The 20,186-nt window shown below is 39.2% G+C and overlaps 2 protein-coding genes across 7 annotated transcripts; one reads left to right on the top strand and one right to left on the bottom strand.

Annotated features, from left to right (window-relative positions):
- Positions 1–937: 937 nt before the first annotated feature.
- Positions 938–5,345, bottom strand: slc46a1 (solute carrier family 46 member 1). Of its 2 annotated transcripts, XM_035154830.2 has the most exons (6): positions 5,043–5,345; positions 3,640–4,031; positions 3,086–3,564; positions 2,463–2,546; positions 2,063–2,219; positions 938–1,902 (listed from the first exon to the last, which is right to left on the bottom strand). In XM_035154830.2, the coding sequence occupies exons 1-6, from the start codon at positions 5,343–5,345 to the stop codon at positions 1,848–1,850; spliced, it is 1,470 nt and encodes a 489-aa protein (XP_035010721.1). In that variant the 3' UTR covers positions 938–1,847. The 2 variants fall into 2 exon arrangements, with proteins under 2 accessions (XP_035010721.1, XP_035010722.1); XM_035154831.2 differs by lacking the exon at positions 938–1,902 and having other exon boundaries at positions 2,059–2,219.
- LOC118106358 (solute carrier family 13 member 2) lies at positions 5,131–17,573 on the top strand. Of its 5 annotated transcripts, XM_035154824.2 has the most exons (15): positions 5,131–5,266; positions 7,939–8,074; positions 8,258–8,324; positions 10,581–10,709; positions 10,843–10,979; positions 11,500–11,741; positions 11,846–11,905; positions 12,247–12,418; positions 13,261–13,383; positions 13,489–13,692; positions 13,912–14,000; positions 15,037–15,152; positions 15,247–15,408; positions 16,137–16,274; positions 16,606–17,572. In XM_035154824.2, exons 4-15 carry the CDS (start codon positions 10,611–10,613, stop codon positions 16,732–16,734), a joined length of 1,671 nt encoding a protein of 556 aa, XP_035010715.2. In that variant the 5' UTR covers positions 5,131–5,266; positions 7,939–8,074; positions 8,258–8,324; positions 10,581–10,610; the 3' UTR covers positions 16,735–17,572. The 5 variants fall into 5 exon arrangements, with proteins under 5 accessions (XP_035010715.2, XP_035010718.2, XP_035010719.2 ...); XM_035154827.2 differs by lacking the exon at positions 7,939–8,074; XM_035154828.2 differs by lacking the exon at positions 7,939–8,074 and having other exon boundaries at positions 10,517–10,709.
- Positions 17,574–20,186: the final 2,613 nt, after the last annotated feature.

Raw genomic sequence — 20,186 nt, 5'->3', positions numbered from 1 at the left:
ACAGGACTTTATTTTTTTTTATTCTCAAGTGTTTTTATGGTTTTCAGTGTAAAACAAACAAATTATTTGGTCTCTTTATTTGAAACATGAAAACAAATAAAATGTGTTAAAAACAGTGAAATGATCTTTCATTTGAAGTTCACTTACATACATGTGAAATGTGAACAGCTGTCATAATCTTAATCACAAAACAAACATGTCGATTCCAATAAATAAAATGAATGCTGCACATATTGATTATGATGAAGTAAAAACAGCCTCATTGGTCAGTTTTGTCACTCAGTATGTCTGAAGAACGGCTTTGATCACATGATCTGAACAAACTGCTGCCCCGTGTAAAAAACAATCTTCATGCAGATCAATTCAGTCATCCAGTTAATGCTTCACTTAACATTGTGACTTCCCTTTGTGCATTTTAAAGCTGATTTGGCAGCTCTTGTTCCCTCAATGTGGAACCAGGTTGTGACCCCTGTGCGCATGTCGGGCTGTGGGTCTGAGCTCTGGGACTATCCAGTGTTGTTCAGGGAGTTTGGACTGTGCACTCTGCTTTATGGGAAAAGGACGGAGGGAGGGAGGAGGGTCAAGGTGTAACTCAGTAATCCCAGACTGCTGCTGCAGTTTTAATCGTAGTTGCGTTTGGACATGTTTGTACAAATTCTTTGTTATGAGTAAAATCCTGCAATCAAAAGTACCAAAGTAATAGAATCATACATTAAGTACCAAGAGTAATGGATGTTATATTATCTGAATATAATAACTGATGCAGGTGGAGCTCAATTTAACCACTTTACATACTGCTGACTAGTCCCCAGTTTCTGATAATGCAGTGTTTTCACAAAAAAAAAAGATAAAATAAGGTGTACTCAAAGCAGATGATATGTATAAAAAAAAACAGTTGACTTCTGATTTGAAATAAATTGCACATGGTGAAATTGTCCATATAAAAGTTAATTGACAGAATATTGGTTTGAAAAACAGTATACAGGAAACAATTGGATTCATAAACTTTCTGTAAGATAACCTCTGTGAAGTTCTTTCCCAGAAGGAACAGAAAGTGTGTGACCAATCTCATATCCTGATTTCATATCCAGATAACGATACATATCACTCCTAGTTAACCGCCAATCGTATCTTTTATTGACTATGTAAATATCTTTGCAGGTAACAACAGCAGCTATTATCTCATTCCATCTTCATGATTCTTTATGATTCTGTTTCAGGTAAAAGTCTTTTACAACGTCTGTGTCTGCATTTTCTTTTGTCGCACTAATCCGTCTCTGTACTGTTTGATATGATTCTTGTGAAGGTGCCAAAAGAGGTTAGTGGTGTGAGTCTGCTTTATGACATAATTTGAAACGTACCGTTAGTCGGAGTCCTCTTGCACTTTACCTTCCCCTAGCACTTTACTCTGCAGTGTGCCATTCAAGCTATTGAAGTCCATATATAAAAAATGGAAATGTACAGAAAATTCTTTGGCACTCATTGCATTGATAGTGAAAATGTGTCAAATCACAAAATAAAAGCATGAATAAAATCTTCTTCATTACACCACTACCTGAGTACAAAGTTGAGATTTTAGGACCCGCAAATATTAAAAAAACTCCAGTGTCTAGCATCTAATCATTAAGACATTGTCAGTGAAGTCAGACAGAAGTTTGATTCTTCATCCTTTGGTCTTTATCACTTGATGTGACTAGAATCCAGTCGCTCAACTCTCTTAAAATCGTTTCCCTGAGGATCACAGATGAACATGATGGATTTCTCTGTGCCAGAGCTGCTCACCGCACACACTGACACCAGGAGGAACTGAAACCACATGACAGGTTCCTCCTCTGCATCTTTTCAGGTCAGGATACTGTGGAGTCTCTGAGGTCTCTCCTCTGGTCTAAACATTGTAGAGTCCTTGAAAGACAGATGATAAAAAGTAGCAAAACATTTTTAAGGAGTGGATATAGATTTTCTGATATTTCACAGGTATTTGTTGAGAATTTCTACCTCTTATAAGAAGAGCACAGCAGTGAAATAAAGAAAAGACAAGTTACTGAGACACAAGCAGACTCACCCTATGATTCCAGCGGGGACGAAGAGGATGATGGCAGCAAAAAGGAAGGAGAAGCCCTTCATGAAGTGCAGGGTGGCTGGGTACAGTGAGTTGAAGACACCACTACCCACCAGAAAACATAAGCTCTCCACACAAGCAACAGAGGCAAACAGGGCACCTGCAACAAAACAAAAACACACACAGTTATCTACACAAGCTGTGCCTCTGGATCAAGGGACATGTGCTGCAAATGAAACAGCGAGTGGTGCAACACTGCTCTACATTTGGTTCACCGACTAATTCAAACAAAACACAGCTGCGCTACCTCAAAATATACTGGTTTAATGTTATCCATACAGTTTGCTGTGTCAAAAACAGTTGTTTTAAACATGCACAGTGTTTAAATGTGATGGCAGCTGACCTTGCTCTGATGGGTCCACCAACTTTGACAGCTTCGACCTGAGAACAGGTGTCGTGGCCATGAAGAGGAAACACAGACCATAACCTGGTGACACACATAAAATGATATTTTTACTTTGATGCTCAAGTAAACTGATCTGAAGTTACATGGGAGTTTTTTGATTGCCTGGTCTTCACGTTTACATTCTCAGTTCGACAGCTTGGTAAGTCTGTCAGATGCGTTTGGCTGATAATGTTAGATCAGTTTCACCTGACCACCAGAAGGAGTGTGTTTGTTTTCAAAACTTGTCTTGTAAAAAGGTGGGAAAGCACTAATAACGGACAATGAAAAGAAAAATGTATCTTTGTGTAATGTGCAATTTTGCTGCAAAGGATAAACCCAGAAAAGATCCAATTAGACAATCAAGCCGAAGCCAAATATGCTAAATAGAGCACATATAAACACAGATTTCTGTTCTGAGAGTGATTTGATTTTGAATGGATCTCACCTGTATTGTCCAGATTTTTTCTTTATGAGTAGAAAATCTTTTAGTTAGAAAACCTTATTTTCAACCACCATAATACTTTACGAGGAAAGCTGTTTACAAAACATCTGGATCATTAACTCACTTCTGAGCCTCTCACCTGTGAACATGAGTTGAATGGTGTCAGCTACAGAGAAGACCACTAGCCCCGTAATGTTGGAGGCCAGACCCACAAGAGCCACCCAGGAGTCCTCCAGGCAGCGCTGCATGATCTTCAGCCCCAGCAGACTGCTCAGGTAGGCCAGGTGCTGAGCTGCTGACCCGTAGCCAATGAGGGCGGGGCCCCAGCACAGTGGCGAGCTTAACTCGTACAGCACATACAGCTCCCTGCAGCCGGAATGTACCATCACCACCAGGAAGAAGCTGAGTGTGTAAAACCATAGCTTGCATCTATGAAACCCTCCACCATCCTCACTGCTCCTCCCTCCTGATGAGTAGAGGCGCCAGACAGCCTTGTGGTGGCGAGGGGTGAGGAGCTTCGCACTTGGGTCTGGCAGGACAGACTCTCGAACAAACAGGTAAGCGTACAGAGCTGAGGCCAAGTTGGTGGCCAAGGCCAGCCAAAATGGGTTGATGTACCTAAATGCAAGCATTAACATATAGTAAGGATTTTGAATCAAAGCAAAGTGCACTAACTTGCCTGACATTTCTTACCCTTGTGCACGCCGCCACTGCCCCCCGATAATGCTGGCCAGCATCCCTGACAGACCCAGACAGGCCTCCAGCACTGCCACCCTGAAGGTGCGGGACCTCCTGTCACTGGTATCAGCCACATATGCAAAGCAGCCTGCCAGGATGGCATTGAAATCACCTGAAAGGCCACTCAGCATTCTGCCCAGTAGAAAATAGACCACCGGCAGCTTCAGGTACATCACTACGAGGTAAACTACTGCCTGCAGTGCCAGGCCAAGGTTAGGGAGGATGAGGACTGGCCTGCGACCCGCGAGGTCACTCCATGAGCCCAGGAGAGGCACAACCAACAGGCCTACAGACAAGCCTGCCAGACTGATGTACAGGTTCCAGTGGGCTGTTAGGGTTTCCACCTCCTGATGGAAAAAAACAGAAGGCAGGGTGGAGGTCATCATCATCATTCTTGTCAGGGAGACTTTACAGATTGTGGAAAAACACAGTCTTAGTTTTGTTAAAACTTATAAGATATAACTGAAAACAGGTTTCATTTATTTTTCCCCACCCAGAGGTTTTGATGAAAAACCATTATACTTATGGAACATATCAACCCACAAATATACAGAATCACAATGTTCTATTTACTGTTGTTTTCTTTTCGGCCAATTTCTATTCTTTTGGAGTTTTTGATGAAGGCCCACTTTGGATAGCCACAGGTATTAAGTGCTTCCCTGATGTGCCTCTGCCCCTTCACCCTTGGTCATTGTGGGTATGTTTTACTCTAAAAAATAACCAGAAAAAAATGATCACATGAAAACAGGTGGAGACCAAAACCACTACCAAACCACCTCAGGCCCCGTACACACCTGGTATGAACATGTGGTTTTTGTGATCTGACCACAAGTGGAAAACTCTGAGTGTGCCCCTTCACATAAAGTAGTTTGAGGTTTGCCTGAAATTTATATTCTATATGTGCAATTTTTTTTACTTTTCTCTTCCACCTTCCAGACCACAGCCATATCTGCCACTATTGCATATGTGACACTGGGTATTTACACTGACACAGAATTGGACAATAAAACAACATCAGCAAATCATCACAATATACTTTTCATAAATAAGAAAATAAGAGAAGTTGAATAATATATATCAATATAATGGTTATACATTGTGCAAACACAGTGAGGACATATAAATCCTAACTGATCTAAGTCAGATTTGTAAAGTGTTTTCTCTGCTCACAAATAAGAGTTTAAAGTCACAACCCTCACTCAGGAGCAGAAATCGGTTGTTTACTGTTGCACTTATCGTGACAGTTTTCAATCTCGACTAATCAACTATCGAATAGCCGTATCGATCCGCCCTGTAGCAGCCATACGAGACGATACGACGATAAATAGCCGTTAGCAGACGGTGGGTGTGGGCGTCACCTTCTGCAGAGGGTCGGGGGGCGCGGAGCCGTTGGTGCACTCCGACCTCTTGGAGCCGTTGTAGCCGAGGTCCTCGCTGAGTCGGTCCCACAGATACTGAGTGGACAGAGGCCCTTGCAGGACCAGAGAGAACATGGAGAGGAAGAGCACCGGCTCCACGGACACCGGCGGCAGCAGCTGCCATGAGAACCGGGGTCGGGGGTCGCAGCTCCCGGTGGTGGTGGGTACGTCAGCTTGCTCCGCTTCGGATGTAGCGTTGAGGACATCAGCGGGAAGAATGGCTGCGGTTTCCGACTCCTCCATGTCGAGCTGGATTAACTGTAAACATGAACTGTGAACTTCTCGGACTCAAGTCTCCACTGAGGATTCACACACTAACCAACTAGTTAGTCCTTCTCTGACTGCTAACTAGCTAACTATGCTAATGCTAGAAGAGTTAGCGCTGCCGGAGTTTGTGTTTAGTTCAAGTTAAAGGAGTTAACTTATCAAGCAGCTCCGCTCCATAAAGGAAGTAATACACGTTAAAGCATTGACTCAGCGACACCACCTGGACGAAGAGGTGAACTACACTTCATTTAACACAAACAGTTGTTTATGTCAGTGGTTTATTCTGGGTTAAGGCCCCTACATGATCATATATGAATATATATAAGAAAATATTCCAGAGACCCCTCATATATGTTCATTGGAATAATTGGACATAGCCTAATTTTGACACTCTTACTTCATTATGTGAAAGAACCACAGAAGTGTCTCATTAGATATTTTGATATACAAATACAAGTCCTGGAGATATACCATGATCTGCACAACTTGACGCTAAAAGTGTGGGCACCGTGGCACCTCACAGAAACTAAGATCATGTCTGATACTCATGCACACACACATGTCATTTCACCACAGAATAAAACTAAGAAGTATTTTTGTCCACACCTTAATTATCTGAGTGTATGGTCTGAACTTACTTTTGTTTTTTTAGGTCACTTTATAACTCAATTTTTTATCCAATTGCTTTCTTTTATACCAGATACAAAAATCAAGATTTATGTATTTGAAAATTATTATTATTTTATTGTTATTGTTATTATTTAATTTGATCACAATACTAATTGATCAACACAAACATATATAGAAGACATTTTCACTGAGCCAGAGTTTACCTAGAAGGCTTATTATTAACGTCTGTAGTTTCTCGTTTCTCTGCTGAATCACATGATTGTAACTTGAGCAGCTAACATGAACACACCCTTTCAGGTCAGTTTAATACAAATAATTACAGAGCAGTGATGAAAATGAGAACACCCTGCAGTCATTTAGGATGCTTGACAAAGAGTTTTGTTTTTTCAGTCAGTCACTGCATTTAGACAGGAGCTTTTGTGTGTCTGTACTAATCCTTCATTTAGAGACCAATAGTTTGTTTTCTTTAATAAAAAAGAATCAGCTTGTAAAAACATTAGCATACAACTCTCTTCTCATCATAAGTTGTACTTAGTCTCTTAATTAATTATGCTTTACATATGGATATATTTTATGGTGTAATATGCAATAAACCAATCAGAGAGCTATCTCGCTTTCACATTAAAAGCCAGGTGAGTTTGGACATTGGTTATACGATTATAAGATTGCTGTTATAAGTTTTTTACAAGGTCGTAAGAGAGAACATTTGGCTGTAGAGGAAACAAATGTGTTTCCTCTACAGGAAACACAAAAACAAGTGTGCATGTTCACATGTTGTTCATCCATCTACAGTATATAGGTGCATATTACTATTTAGAAAATACACTCTTAAGATAACAGTGGAACACTGCACCTCTGTTTTGTTGGTCAGTACCTTTCTGCTGCTTCATGATAGAAATACACCTGATCCCACCTGACCAATGAGACCAGCACACCTCACCCAAAAAAACCCTCTTATTTGACGTGGTCACACTTGCACTGATATTTTTTTAATGAATTTTCTTATATAATTTTTTGTCTCTTAAATAAAACCTTGAAGAGGATTATCTACAATATAATTTAAGTCAAAACTTGAATTACAAATGTTATATGTTTTTTCCCAGCAGAGAATCTTTTCCTTGTACAGTAACTGTCAGGGACTTTCGCCAGTGGAGTAATTAAATACAAACTCAAGGTTTGTCTCAAGTGATAAAATGTCAATCATGAATCTCACACACACACACACACACACACACACACACACACACACACACACACACACACACACACACACACACACACACACACACACACACACACAGCAGGGGTTTGTCTGCATATCAGCCATTGTGGGAGATGTTTCATTGGAACCACATTGTTATTCATTAGTTACACCCACCTGAGTTATGTTATCTGATGGAACTTTGTTGTTTTTACCTTTCCTGCTCCTTCTGCAAGACATACACAACAACACAATCGTCACTTTGTAGTTCATATACAGGGGTTGAGGTTTTGTCTGCTTTATCTTGAGATATCTGTACTTGATTCAATGCATCTTGCTCACTTTGATAATTATTGATTAATTCTGATTAAATCTGACCTTACTCTCCCATAACTTTAAACTTATTCAAACATTTTTATACCGATTTATCTATTTTCATACTCTTTTATTTTGATATTTTTAATTGCTTTCATATTACTTGGAAATTATTTTAAACTTAAAATTGATTTCCGCTCATTTTATCTCTGTGTTGTTTTTAATGTCTCTGTCCAGCACCATGAACTTACCGCTGTGTATGAAATGTGCTTTATAAATCAAGCAGCCTAGCTATTATGTCCCATTACTACATTAAGTGTCTGCAGGTTTAAAATCACATGAATGTCGTTGACTGGATGTGCTAACCCCGTGATCGGTCATGATAATAAAAATCATTTTTTTGTTTTTATTAATCCTTTACAGCTGATGCAGACGAAGCAGCTACCGCATTTTACAGTCGAGATCAAAGAGATTATCTTGATTCTGTAGATCATTGGTCCCGGTTTCTTACTTTATCAACCACCTGCTAAACACTTGGAAACACACCCTCAAATTGCAGGTCCCTCACTCTAAAGTTAATCGTTAATCTTTTTCCACTATATAAACCGACTTCATATGTAACAGTCTTCTACATTGAACAGTGGGATCACAAATATTTTTTCTCTCTTTGACTCAATACCGTGGATGTGCATCACACCTCGTGGATCATGGCTGGATTTCTAACATGGCTGTGGCGATATAGGAATTACATCGTGGTCGTCCTGACGCCTCTTCTGCTTCTGCCGCTGCCACTCGTCAGTCCGACTCCAGTAAGAACATGAACATGTATATGTGTACTTTTCTGTAAAAGAGATAATCTGCAGACCGTTTTTTGACTCAGATGTGTTGTATAAGGATCACTTCTCTGATTGGATAATGTGGTTCAAAGTCATGCACTATATTAAGCCACCACTATGAAACTTTCAGCCTTTAAATGTTGCTGAATATATAGGTTTAAATAAGTGTTTCTGGTGTTGAGTTGCTCTGTTGCAAAATTGGCTAGAAATGCATTAAATTACAGCTTATATTACTTTAAATTAAGCAAGTGTGGCTTTAAAATGTATAAGTTTGATATGAGATGGCAACTATTTGTTTGGGTAGATGCATGAAAAGTTGCTACCCAAGTGCAGCAAGAATTCTAGACAAGCCCTTACTCATGACTTCTCCAGGTCAACCTCACTGCACATTTCCTTAACTCCTTTTACCAAAACATTAAAAGAACATCAGAGAACAGACCTGACAATAGAACCATAAAGGTGCATTATCATATCTGAACTTTGACCTTTGGCCAAAGGTGCTTCGATACCAAAAACCTTTATGAACTACACTGTCACTCAGTAGAGCGCATACCTCCACCAAGGGCCAGCAGTCCCCTTACATTCAATCAAGCTGCACAAAATTTCTCATAGATAAGTTTTTTTCATCAAGAACCATGAATTATTCCCTGAGAAAACTGTGAAAATGTTGAATCTCGCATTGTTTAATTAAGTGATAAAAAATTCCTTTATCTACCCCTTGATACGGATCCGTGCCCAAATTTCATGGGTTGTTCTTCACCAACAGATTTGTGCAAATTCAGTTGTTTTTGTGTAATCTTGCCTACAATATAACAAAGCAACCAACGAGCAAACAGACAGGGTTGAAAAGATAACGTAACTTTACCATAAACACAGTGCTCATTATGACTTAAATAACCACAGATGCTCAACAAAGCATCAGTTAACTCTAGACTGACTACAAACACTAATGTGAGGTGTTAAGTTTATCAGTACTGTCGATTCTCCCTAAAGTCCAGAGACTCTAAACTATAGCAATGGTGATAACTAACCAGTATCTATACATGGTGCACGGTGCCCTCGATTCTCAACAACGTAGGAAAGATTTAGCTCAACCTTCAACTCCAACCTTCAACAAATGTTCCCCTCCTAAGTATACAACGTCACATTTCTAAAATCGTCACGATTTTAGAAAGGTATACTTACTGTAACAATAGTGTTAAAGATTATAATTCAAACCTAAAGTGATGACTAGAAAAAAAGTATTGTCAAGGTCCTGGTGCCCTGACTGTACATGTCATAAAACTCAGTAAAACATAAGGAAAGTAGTAATAGAAATGAGAGGTGATATTTCAACAGAGCATATAAAGATGAGTTGTGTTTAGAAGTTAATGAGGCAAGTAAAGGCTGATTCTGCCGTCATGGCCGCAGTAATGAAAGTGATTTAAAATGTCATTCAGTTTCTGAAGAGTCAGGAGGGAGAGGAGATGAGTTTCATCAGGGAAGAAGATTATTTTGTGAGCAGAAATGGGACTTAGGTGTGGTAGCTTCCTAAACACAACACCAGTGGAGGGTGGAGACACCAGTTGTTCAAGCATAATTATTAAAACATTCGGATTATTACAGAATATTATACACTATTATATTCCATTGTTTTCTAATACACTGTTACGTGCTTCAAAGGGGATATTGTAGGTTCATCTCAGAAATTAATATAGTTGGTATTTTGAATTAAATGAAGGATCTATTTCTTGATTTCCTAAATCCACAAAGTATATTTTAAACGAAGATATATATCAAGTGGTATTGTATCCAAATCTGTATCCAAATTTTGTAAGACCACTGCATTAAAAATTTAAAGTGGTAAGCTTTGATAATCCAAAAAGATGAAAGACGTCCGTCCGGATTTGTGTTTATTGCTTTACACTGTTTTCTCAGCTGTAACATGTCCAGGGAAGGCCTCTGTCACTGACCCTTTGTACCATGCAAACTTTGACCATGATAAACTGAAAACTGGGATCATGTTTAAGAGATCATTCAGTCCCAATAATCCAAAATCAAAGTCCACAATCTCTACTATTTTCAGCTGATCAGAGAATGTTGAACCAGGATGACTCAGCTGTTGAAGGTTAACAGAGGTGTTTGAGTCTCTCACCTGTTTGATGTGTTTTCTCCTTCTCGACTAGACATCAACACCAGACATCACGTGTGTCTGAATTTAAGTAGCACAATCTTTGTTGGTCGTTACAGGAAGCAAAATGTGGCTATGCGATCATCCTCATGGCGCTGTACTGGTGTACAGAGTGTATCCCCCTGGCTGTGACCGCCCTGCTACCGGTCATTCTGTTCCCCATGATGGGCATCATGGAGTCAGGAGAGGTATTTCCAACTGTTTTCTGTTATTCACAAAATTTGAATATTTCTGAGAATTTATTGACTGGCTGAAGACTGGCTCTTCTTTTAATTTCCAAGAATTAGTTCAGGATATTATTTATTTTCTTCTCTCACTCAGGTTTGTATCCAGTACCTGAAAGACTCCAACATGCTCTTTTTTGGTGGGCTGCTGGTGGCCATCGCTGTCGAGAACTGGAACCTGCACAGGAGGATCGCCCTTCAAGTTCTGCTCATTGTAGGAGTGAAGCCTTCTCTGTAAGAGACTTTGTGCTGTATATACAAACAAACATGTGCACATACATTTACATACTGCAGCTACAATACATAGAAGCATGAGGACTCTCCTGTCTGTGTCTGTGTGGCTCAGGCTGCTGCTGGCAGGAAGTTTCAGAATATAATTTTGCCTGACATTAACAAACTAATCAGTTTGACAAACTGTTGACTCTTAACAATCATGATACAGGGAAGGGAGGTATTAAATAGTTTACAGTAAATAGTTGTCCAACTAATTTCAGTTACACATTTGAATTTATAACAAATCATTCTCATTTGCTGAATGTTCCTCAGCTCTTCTTTAAAAATTACCTAATATCTAAATTACCTGTGGTGTCAATGTTTTGGTGAACACTGAAATTTGACTGTAGTATAAACTTGATTTCCTCCAGTGAAGATTTTTTTAATCGAATTAAAACAAAACTTTATTTAAACTATTAATATACATGTTTTCTTCGACCTTCACCTTATCATCTAACCATTTGTTCTGTGTCCTCTCCAGTCTGATGATTGGTTTCATGAGCACCACAGCCTTCCTGTCCATGTGGATCAGTAACACAGCCTCAACAGCCATGATGCTGCCCATTGCAAACGCTGTGCTGCAGCAGCTGTGTGACACAGAGGCCAACGCTGAAGAGAGGGAATATGCTCATGGAAGGGACGGTTTGGAGAATCCGGAATTTGAGATGAGCGAAGAAAGCTATGACAAGGAGCTCAGACTAAAGGAAAACAAAATCCACTTCGGTGTGTGATTGTTTATGATTGTGTCAGTATTTATTTTATTCTTTTTAAACTTTACATGTACTTGTCAATTGTTATGTTTACTGTTGTCCTAATGTTTTTTGTAGATTCAGATGATGATGACACCAAAGACAAAATGGAAATCAAAGAAAACAATGTCAATTCAAGTATGTTTTCTAACTTTGACTTTAAAGTAACTTCCTGCTTTAGAAAAAAAATTAAATACAGATGAAGAAGAGGAATAAAAGTGCAGGCCAAATAAATGATTATGGTGGTTTTAAATATCTTAGGGTTAGGGTTAGGCTTTGATGAATCTTAATTCATCAAAGTGCTGGCTCTGTTTATAAAGTTTTACACTAATCCAGAAGTGATTTTGTCTTTAATAAGTAAAACGGATACAGATAATGGTAAAGCCTGTAAGACCACGAAGTAAATTCATGTCAGACACAGCACTGTACACAACAATTGTATCTTCTCCATGCTGAATGTCTGAGCTCTGTCCCTCTAGGTGTTAGTGAGAGGAGTCCAGAGGCCGAGGAGCGAAGACTGAAGAGGGAGCTGTGGTACAAGAACCTGTCGAAAGGCATGAGCCTCAGTGTGTGTTACGCCGCCAGCATCGGAGGGACAGCCACCCTCACTGGAACCACGCCCAACGTCATCCTGAAGGGCCAGATTGATGAGTGAGTATGACCTGCGCTCATGAAAATAAACACACAGACAAATTCCATCAGTCTACGCAAGGGGTATTGGTTTGTAAAAAGGAACAAATCAAAAAATGTTTTACTCCCACAGAGGTGGTTTACATAAAGTGATTACTAAAACTATGTACTTTGGAGTTTACATTCTATTTTGTCCGTGCTTCACTCATGTAACTAGTTCTCTCCATTTTAAATCAGCCAAGTAGATTTATCGATGAAACTCAAGATAAGATAAGATAAGATAGGGCGTCTATAAGATAAGGCGCCCTATTTCTTAATAGGTACTTCATTGAGTCATGCACCACCCATGCACAAACTTGCATGGAAATTGGATAAGTAGTTTTTGCGTAATCTTGCTGACCAAGAGATAAAGGGGAATGAAAACATAACCTCCTTGGTGGAGGAAATTAGTGTTGGTGTTCCCCTACCAAAGGATAAGTGAAAGCTTCAACCAGCGATTCTCAAACTGGGTGTCCCCATCCCTACGAGGGCCGCAAGATAATATCTGAAGGTCGCCAGATGGTCTTTCACTTATCGCTTTGGATAAAAGCATCAGCTAAATGAAAATGTAATGTAATGTCTTGGAGAAAAAAACAATACAATACATTAAAAATTACATATTTCAGACTGATGATTGTTTTTCCACACCAGATTATGTCTGTGCACACCAGTCTGGTTATACTGGTGGGTCGTGACTTGAAAATGTAAAGAACCACTGGCTTAAACAACAATGTAACAGCAGTTGTAGATTTACTCATCTATTATCCAGAAGGTGTTAAAGGTCTGTCACTTTTTGAAATACATTTTTTCTCTCTCCTAAACAGACTCTTTCCAGGTAATGGAGGTATAATCACCTTTGCGAGTTGGTTCGGCTTCTCATTCCCCAACATGTTGCTCATGCTTGCTCTCTCTTGGTTGTGGCTGCAATTTGTGTTTTTGGGTTTCAAGTAAGTTTGGTGAAGTGGAGTCATTCTCTGTTTCAGAGATTTTTATTTCAACCAAAGCCTGAAAAGTATGAAAACATCATTTATTTTCACGTTGTGTTATTCCAGCTTGAAAAAGTCCTTTGGATGCGGCGAAGCTGGTGACAGCGAAGCGTACCAGGTGATCAAAGATGAGTACAAAAAGCTGGGCCGTATGTGCTTCGCTGAGGGCTGTGTGCTTTTTATCTTCATTTTGCTGGTTATCCTGTGGTTCACGAGGGAGCCTGGGTTCATACCGGGCTGGGCCACTGTCCTGTTCAACAAAGACAAGCCGTGAGTACAATCATCATTTTTTTAACAGATTATCTCCACTCCACAGATAAAGTCAACCAGGGAATCAGTAGATTATATAGCCGGCTGTATCATTAAGTGCTGGTCCAGTGTCACTTGTTTGATTTGGTTATTAAAAATCTAAATTACATCAATTTTAAGTTAGTGTTTTTTTATAAAGTTATTATGTGAACCAGGTATTTTAAATCTTCTCTTCATCAGGTTCGTCACAGACGGCACTGTGGCCATATTAATGTCTTCGCTCTTCTTCTGCATCCCGTCAAATCTGCCGAGATGTTGGTCTAATGATGGTAGGTCAAGTTTGTGATGACAACACATGTACAACAGGTGCACTGATGTAATCATCATAACAATAAAACGACGTGTAAACAGAGTAGTGATTCTGCTTTTTTTTAGGATCACATTTTTAAGGTGGGGAAATCTGAGTATATAAGGACTGACATCACGTTGCCTGTTTTGATCAGAATTTCTATATCAGTTATTTTTCTATTTCTTAAGCAACATTGATGCAATTCTGATTAAAAGAACACAGGTCAACAAGTTTTAATTGAAATAAGAGTATATATTTAAGGAAAAAGGAGCAGGAGCTTATTCTCTTATCGGCTTTAAAGTGTGTGTCTGGAAAACACGATGGGAAGAGTTCATCCACTGTTGCGTCACAGTTTTATGTTTGGGGCATGTTAGGTCTGTCACATGAAGATAGGAGCGCAGTTTTATAACCTCGTCTGTCCACTCCAAGATCCAGTCATTAAAGTTTACTGCCTCTGGCAACACATCTCGCTGATTCAGTGCTTTCTAATAAATGTTATCCGAACTCCTTCCCCTTCTTGTAGCCTGATAGCTTCAAGGTCAAGCCTGTGCAACAGCACATGCTGTGCTACTCCTTCCACAAACCACTTCTGTATCATTGATAACGTTTTTCTCTCTTTGTAACTTAAGCTGAGCGTGACCTTCTTCCATATGCAACGAGCTCTTTGTTCCTCCTCAAAGTGTAAAAGAGTGTTTTGTACACAGAGAGGCGACAATGATTGACGCACACTTAAATTAAAAGGTGTCATGCAGACTTTAAGGTGCCAAAGTCCATTTGTCACCTTGGACAAGAGAAAATCAGTTAAAAAGTATGACTCCAGTTACAGCACCAGATGTTACTATGATTTTCATGGTGTACCACTGCATCATGTTTCTTATCTTCACAGAGCGCCTTTAAAGTCTCAGTATCTTATCTGTGGACTGTAAAAGTTGAGCTTTTCTACAGTAAGGTTAGACACCTTCCTAACCAATGGCTGAAAGTAAACTGTCGGCTTCTTTATCTTCTTCTTCTAATAGGAGCACCGGCTGAAGCCCCCTCTCCTCTGCTAACTTGGGACATCGTCCATCAAAAGATGCCGTGGAACATCCTCTTACTTCTTGGCGGAGGTTTTGCGTTGGCCCACGGAAGTGAGGTATTACAGTTGATCAAGTCCAAATTTTTTTCTGAACATAAACCTTTCTGTAAATGTTTGGATGCTGACGTGTGTTTTGTCACCCTGGATAAAGGTATCTGGACTCTCTCAGTGGCTGGGAGACACTCTCATTCCGCTGCAGAGCATCCCTCCTTTCGCCATCTCCATCCTGCTGTGTCTGCTGGTGGCCATGTTCACCGAATGCTCCAGCAACACCGCCACCACCACACTCTTTCTGCCAATACTGGCCTCCATGGTGAGACAGAAGAACATAGAAACTTCTTTTTCAACTCTTACACTACAAAAACCCCGCTGTATAAAACACAACTTTATAACTTATGATGCAATACCATGTTATCTGGAGAGTTTTACGAAATCTTTTCTACAGAACATATCCTACATTGTAAAAGTCAAATTTTATTGCATTTTGAGATCAGATACATATAACATAAATATGTTCTGCAAACTGCTCACATTTAGTACCAGCAAAACTGTCAAACCTATTCTCTGATATAGCTGTTAGGAATATTTGTTACTGTACAGTATCTGAACAAAGATCACCCTAATAAAAAAAATATTTACAAAATTATTTACAAAATCCAAATCATCTGGATCAACGCTAAAATTATACCTGTTCCCATATTAGCACTCTACACATTTCAGATTTTTCATGAAAATCTCAAAGATTTAAAACAACGTCCTATCCTATTATAAAAAATTCTATATCTGACCCCCAGTCAAGATTGACAGCAAAGGAAATTAAAAAAAAAGATTAATATATAAATACAAGCAGGGACAGATAACACTAAAAATGATATGGAAACACAGTAATCAGACTGAAGCACTAAACAGACACAGACACATATGGGAATCAATGGAAAAAAATTGATTATGAAAAATATAAAGCCAATACATTGTATGACAACTGATTTTAAAATATTTGTACTTGCCGATTCTTATCAGAGTGAATTCTTTATTTTCCAGGCAACTGCCATTAAGATACACCCGCTGTACGTCATGTTACCCTGCACCATCTCTGCCTCGCTGGCTTTCATGCTGCCCGTAGCCACGCCACCCAACGCCATTGCCTTCTCCTACGGCAACCTCAGAGTTATAGACATGGTAAGACTGTTCAGAAAAGATAGAAAACCTGAAACTGTGTGTGTTGACATACACGCACTGTTTTGGATAACGGCTCATATCCAATTTCTAGATAAGCAGCTTATATTAATCCCTGTATCTGATCATTATTATGTATTTGTATATAGACAGTATTCTGAGTATTTCCATGGAAACAGGTCAAGGGGACTGAGCAGCAAATGCTATGTATATGTAGCTAGATGGTATTAATATTATTAGATTATTATACTGTAAGACCCATTCTGATTGTGTTGACAAAACATTGCACAGGGGTCCAAATATAATGTTGTTTGTGTTTCTCTCTTCATTTCAGGCTAAGACTGGATTCATCCTGAACTTTGTTGGTGTCATAACCATCAACATTGCCATTAACACGTGGGGTGTGGCCATGTTCGACCTGAATACGTTTCCCTCTTGGGCTAATGTCACCAAAGGTCCGTGAACATGAGCTCAGGAAAACGGAAACAGGGGAGAAAAAAGAGGGGAGATGAACAATATCAGAACAGCCCGATGTGCACTGAGGCCTGTCCCTGAAGGCTGATACAGGTTCCTCTCTGCAGCTTTCTGTCTCACATCCTGCCTCACACTGTGAGCTGTGTGCTCAGAAACCAGTAGGAAACACTGGGGAATCTTTTTGTTCATGTTTTGACTGAAGTGAGTTCAGTTCAGTTAGATCATTTATCTTCTGGACAGACAAAAAAACTGATCAGAAGTTAATATAATTCATATCCAAGATTGACTTTCTGTATTTTACATACAAGACATCATATTTAAAATCCAGTGTTCTTGCATAAAAACAAGGAGATTGCTGTAAAGATATATATTGTGGCAAATGTTTATGTTGTGAGTTCATTGCATGTGTAATAAAGTGCTACACTATCCTAATATAATAAACTTAAGTTAAACAAATAATAATTTGCAAACATTTACAATCTTTATTTTTACAGTACTTTACAAGAGTCACAAAGTGCTTTACAGGGAGATAACATTTTTAAATCAGAGTTGTACAGGTTCATACATAAATGTTAAATGGTCTGTATTTATATAGCACTTTTCTAGTCTTGATGACTACAAAACAGAAAATATACATAGGAAAACAATACAGAGTACAGTTAAAAGCATTAAACAGAGCTTGGACATATTAATTACTTTAAGATCTTTTGAAAAAGATTTGTCTTTATGTGTTCTTGTTATTAAACACGGGATGACATCCCCTTTAAACCAAATGACCAAAAAACCACCACCTTAATAACCTGCCAATACTGCCACCCTGTCTCAGCCATCCCCCCATCCCCTATGAGAGAGAGAGTGCTGCTGTGCAGACAGAGAATTTGTGTGTGCAAGTGAAAATCCTATAGTTAATGCTGCTTCGCAATTTACTTTTTAATGGTATAGAATAGAACAGGAAGACAGAGCTCTTTGCCTCACTCTCCCTCTTTCTCTCCCACACAAACACACTGACTGACTTTCTTTCACAGTCAGATTAATCATCATCAACACTGGTAGAACTCCTACCCACGTTAAGGGCGGCTAAAACACCCATAAAGATTTTACTATCCTTAGCAGGCAGGCAGGATTCTTCATAAACTTGGTAGATTTCACTGTGCACTTTCACACACCATACATACATTTCTCTACAGCAGGGGCATCACATCCACACCCCCACCCCCTACTGATCAGCTCCAAAAGTTAATAATTGTAAAAAAGATTTCAAAATTAACAAAATTAACAAATTGCCTCATATACAATTATTGTCTTTTGAGTGAGGACACTCTGCAACCTTTATACTCTATATATAGGCTGAAGAGTCTTGACGCTACAGAGAACATTGCTAATACTTCAATTGGATGCTTATAGCAAATTACTAACACTTTACTGCGTTGAATTTCAATCACTTAAACTATTTTCTGATGTTTGTCAATGTCAGAAGAAAATAGAAATTTGCCGCTACAGGTTCAGTGGTACACTGTAGTTTTGGCTAAAACTGTTAAAGTTAATGATGGCCTCAAATCTCATTGCCTTCCATAGGATTAGGACTACAGGGTTCGCGGATTGATTTAAAGAGATCCAAGAGGACGGGAGGCAAATCCTTTCAAAGGTCAATGTGGGAGAAATGTAAAAATGATGATGGGAGGTCACAGAAATCAAAAACTGACTGAAAACATTTGATTGAACTCCTTGGCAGGGGTCCGTATATCTGCTGTATGTGAGGGGATTTTAAATTCATGAATCTACAGCACACAGAGGTCAAAGGAGTCAGCAGCCATGAAATACAAAAACATTTTGGGTTAATCTAGTGACCGCTCCTCTGGTGGAGACTGAAAGACAGAAACACGCAACGTAAAAACCTTAAAACTATCACTCTCTCTTTTGGTAAATTGGTTCTCACAGTGATGGAGGTTGATGGAAGTGTGTTGGACGTCTGCTATCAGAGGTAAGACATCTACTGTTTTACTTTTGACTACTGTATTTTTCTGTATTTGTAAGTGTCCCACTTGTAATGTTATGATGCAGCAGTATATTTTCAGCTCAAAACCTCATTGGGATTGTCAGTAATTGGTCTTATTTAAGGACCTTGTGTAAGAAGTATTAAGATTTGAATCAATGTGATGCATCTGTAATTATCGTACTCTCTGGAAAGCTATACCACTTGAACTGTACCTATATTTCTGAAAGTATTTTAAACAAGGGACCTGAATCAATTGAGTAACTGGGTATTGTGAATATATCACCCTGAAAACAGTTACATGGGATGACATATCCCTGAGACAGGAAAAAGTAATGTCTGTATACAGTACTAGTAGACAGTACTTTGATTGTTTGGTATGTTCCTGTGATGCAGCCTGTTTTGATTTGTTTGTCCTTTGAGGGGATTAGTTAGACTGTGACCAAAGGTTTAAAATACTAAAGATTCTAATGACATCCTATGGTTGTAAATAATGCGTTCGTCAATCAAAATGTTGCTCTGTGAACACGGCAGCAATCCCACCGACAGTTATAATGACAGTTCTTGATAATTGATCAAAGCAAAAGTCATTGATCAGGCAGAAATGTCAAACATGAGCTGGTTCCTGCTTTTCAAATGTGTGTATTTGCTGCTTGGAAGGTTTCTTATAATTCTATCGAGGTGGCCCTTAGATGTGAAACCCCAAAACAAAACAGAAGAGTTGATAAATTCAGTATTTTGTGTTTTTTGTCTTTTTCAGTTGTGTTTTTTGTTGTATAATTGTGTGTCTAATGTTGTTATTAACCACACTTTGGACTGTTGTAAATCAAAACTACTTTGTGTGTGTGTATCTGCAGTGCTTTGTCTTCTTGCTGGTGTTGTGTATGTGTGTTGTGTTTGTAGCACGTGTGCGGATGAAGATGTTTTCTTAATTTGCTGTGTTTTGTATTATTGAGTGCGTGTTCTTACGTGTGTTGAACTTTCTCGGCCTTGATAATTTCCCCCTATAGGTGCAATTAAAGAGAGATGGACAGTTATGGTCTCATCTTCACAGTCAACACTGCACTGGTGTAGTTCCTCAGAAACACACCTACCTAGGCATGCTTATGGCTGAATGGTTAGATCTCACACCACATGGGCACACACATTGGTCGCCTCCCATCTGGCCAGACAATGTCACCTTTATTCCTTTCTCTCCTTCACTGATCAAATGGATCATTAAAGTTAACACCCAACCACAGAGTTTAGAGTTGACTGGATGAGCGGTTGAAAGAGAAGTCAAGACAGAGATGATGGACAGAGAGACAGACATATTTCTCTGTTTATTGCCAAGACATAGGCTACCTCACTCTGAGCCAAACAGTGAGGTATGAAGTGATAAATCTCAGCCTCTCACTGCCTCAGGGACAGAGGTGTGTTTTCCTCAGAGTTTTGAAAAGACATTCATA

Source organism: Hippoglossus stenolepis, chromosome 4, assembly GCF_022539355.2.
Source record: "Hippoglossus stenolepis isolate QCI-W04-F060 chromosome 4, HSTE1.2, whole genome shotgun sequence".
Taxonomy (NCBI): Eukaryota; Metazoa; Chordata; class Actinopteri; order Pleuronectiformes; family Pleuronectidae; genus Hippoglossus; species Hippoglossus stenolepis.
This window is presented reverse-complemented; position numbering and strand designations above follow the sequence as displayed.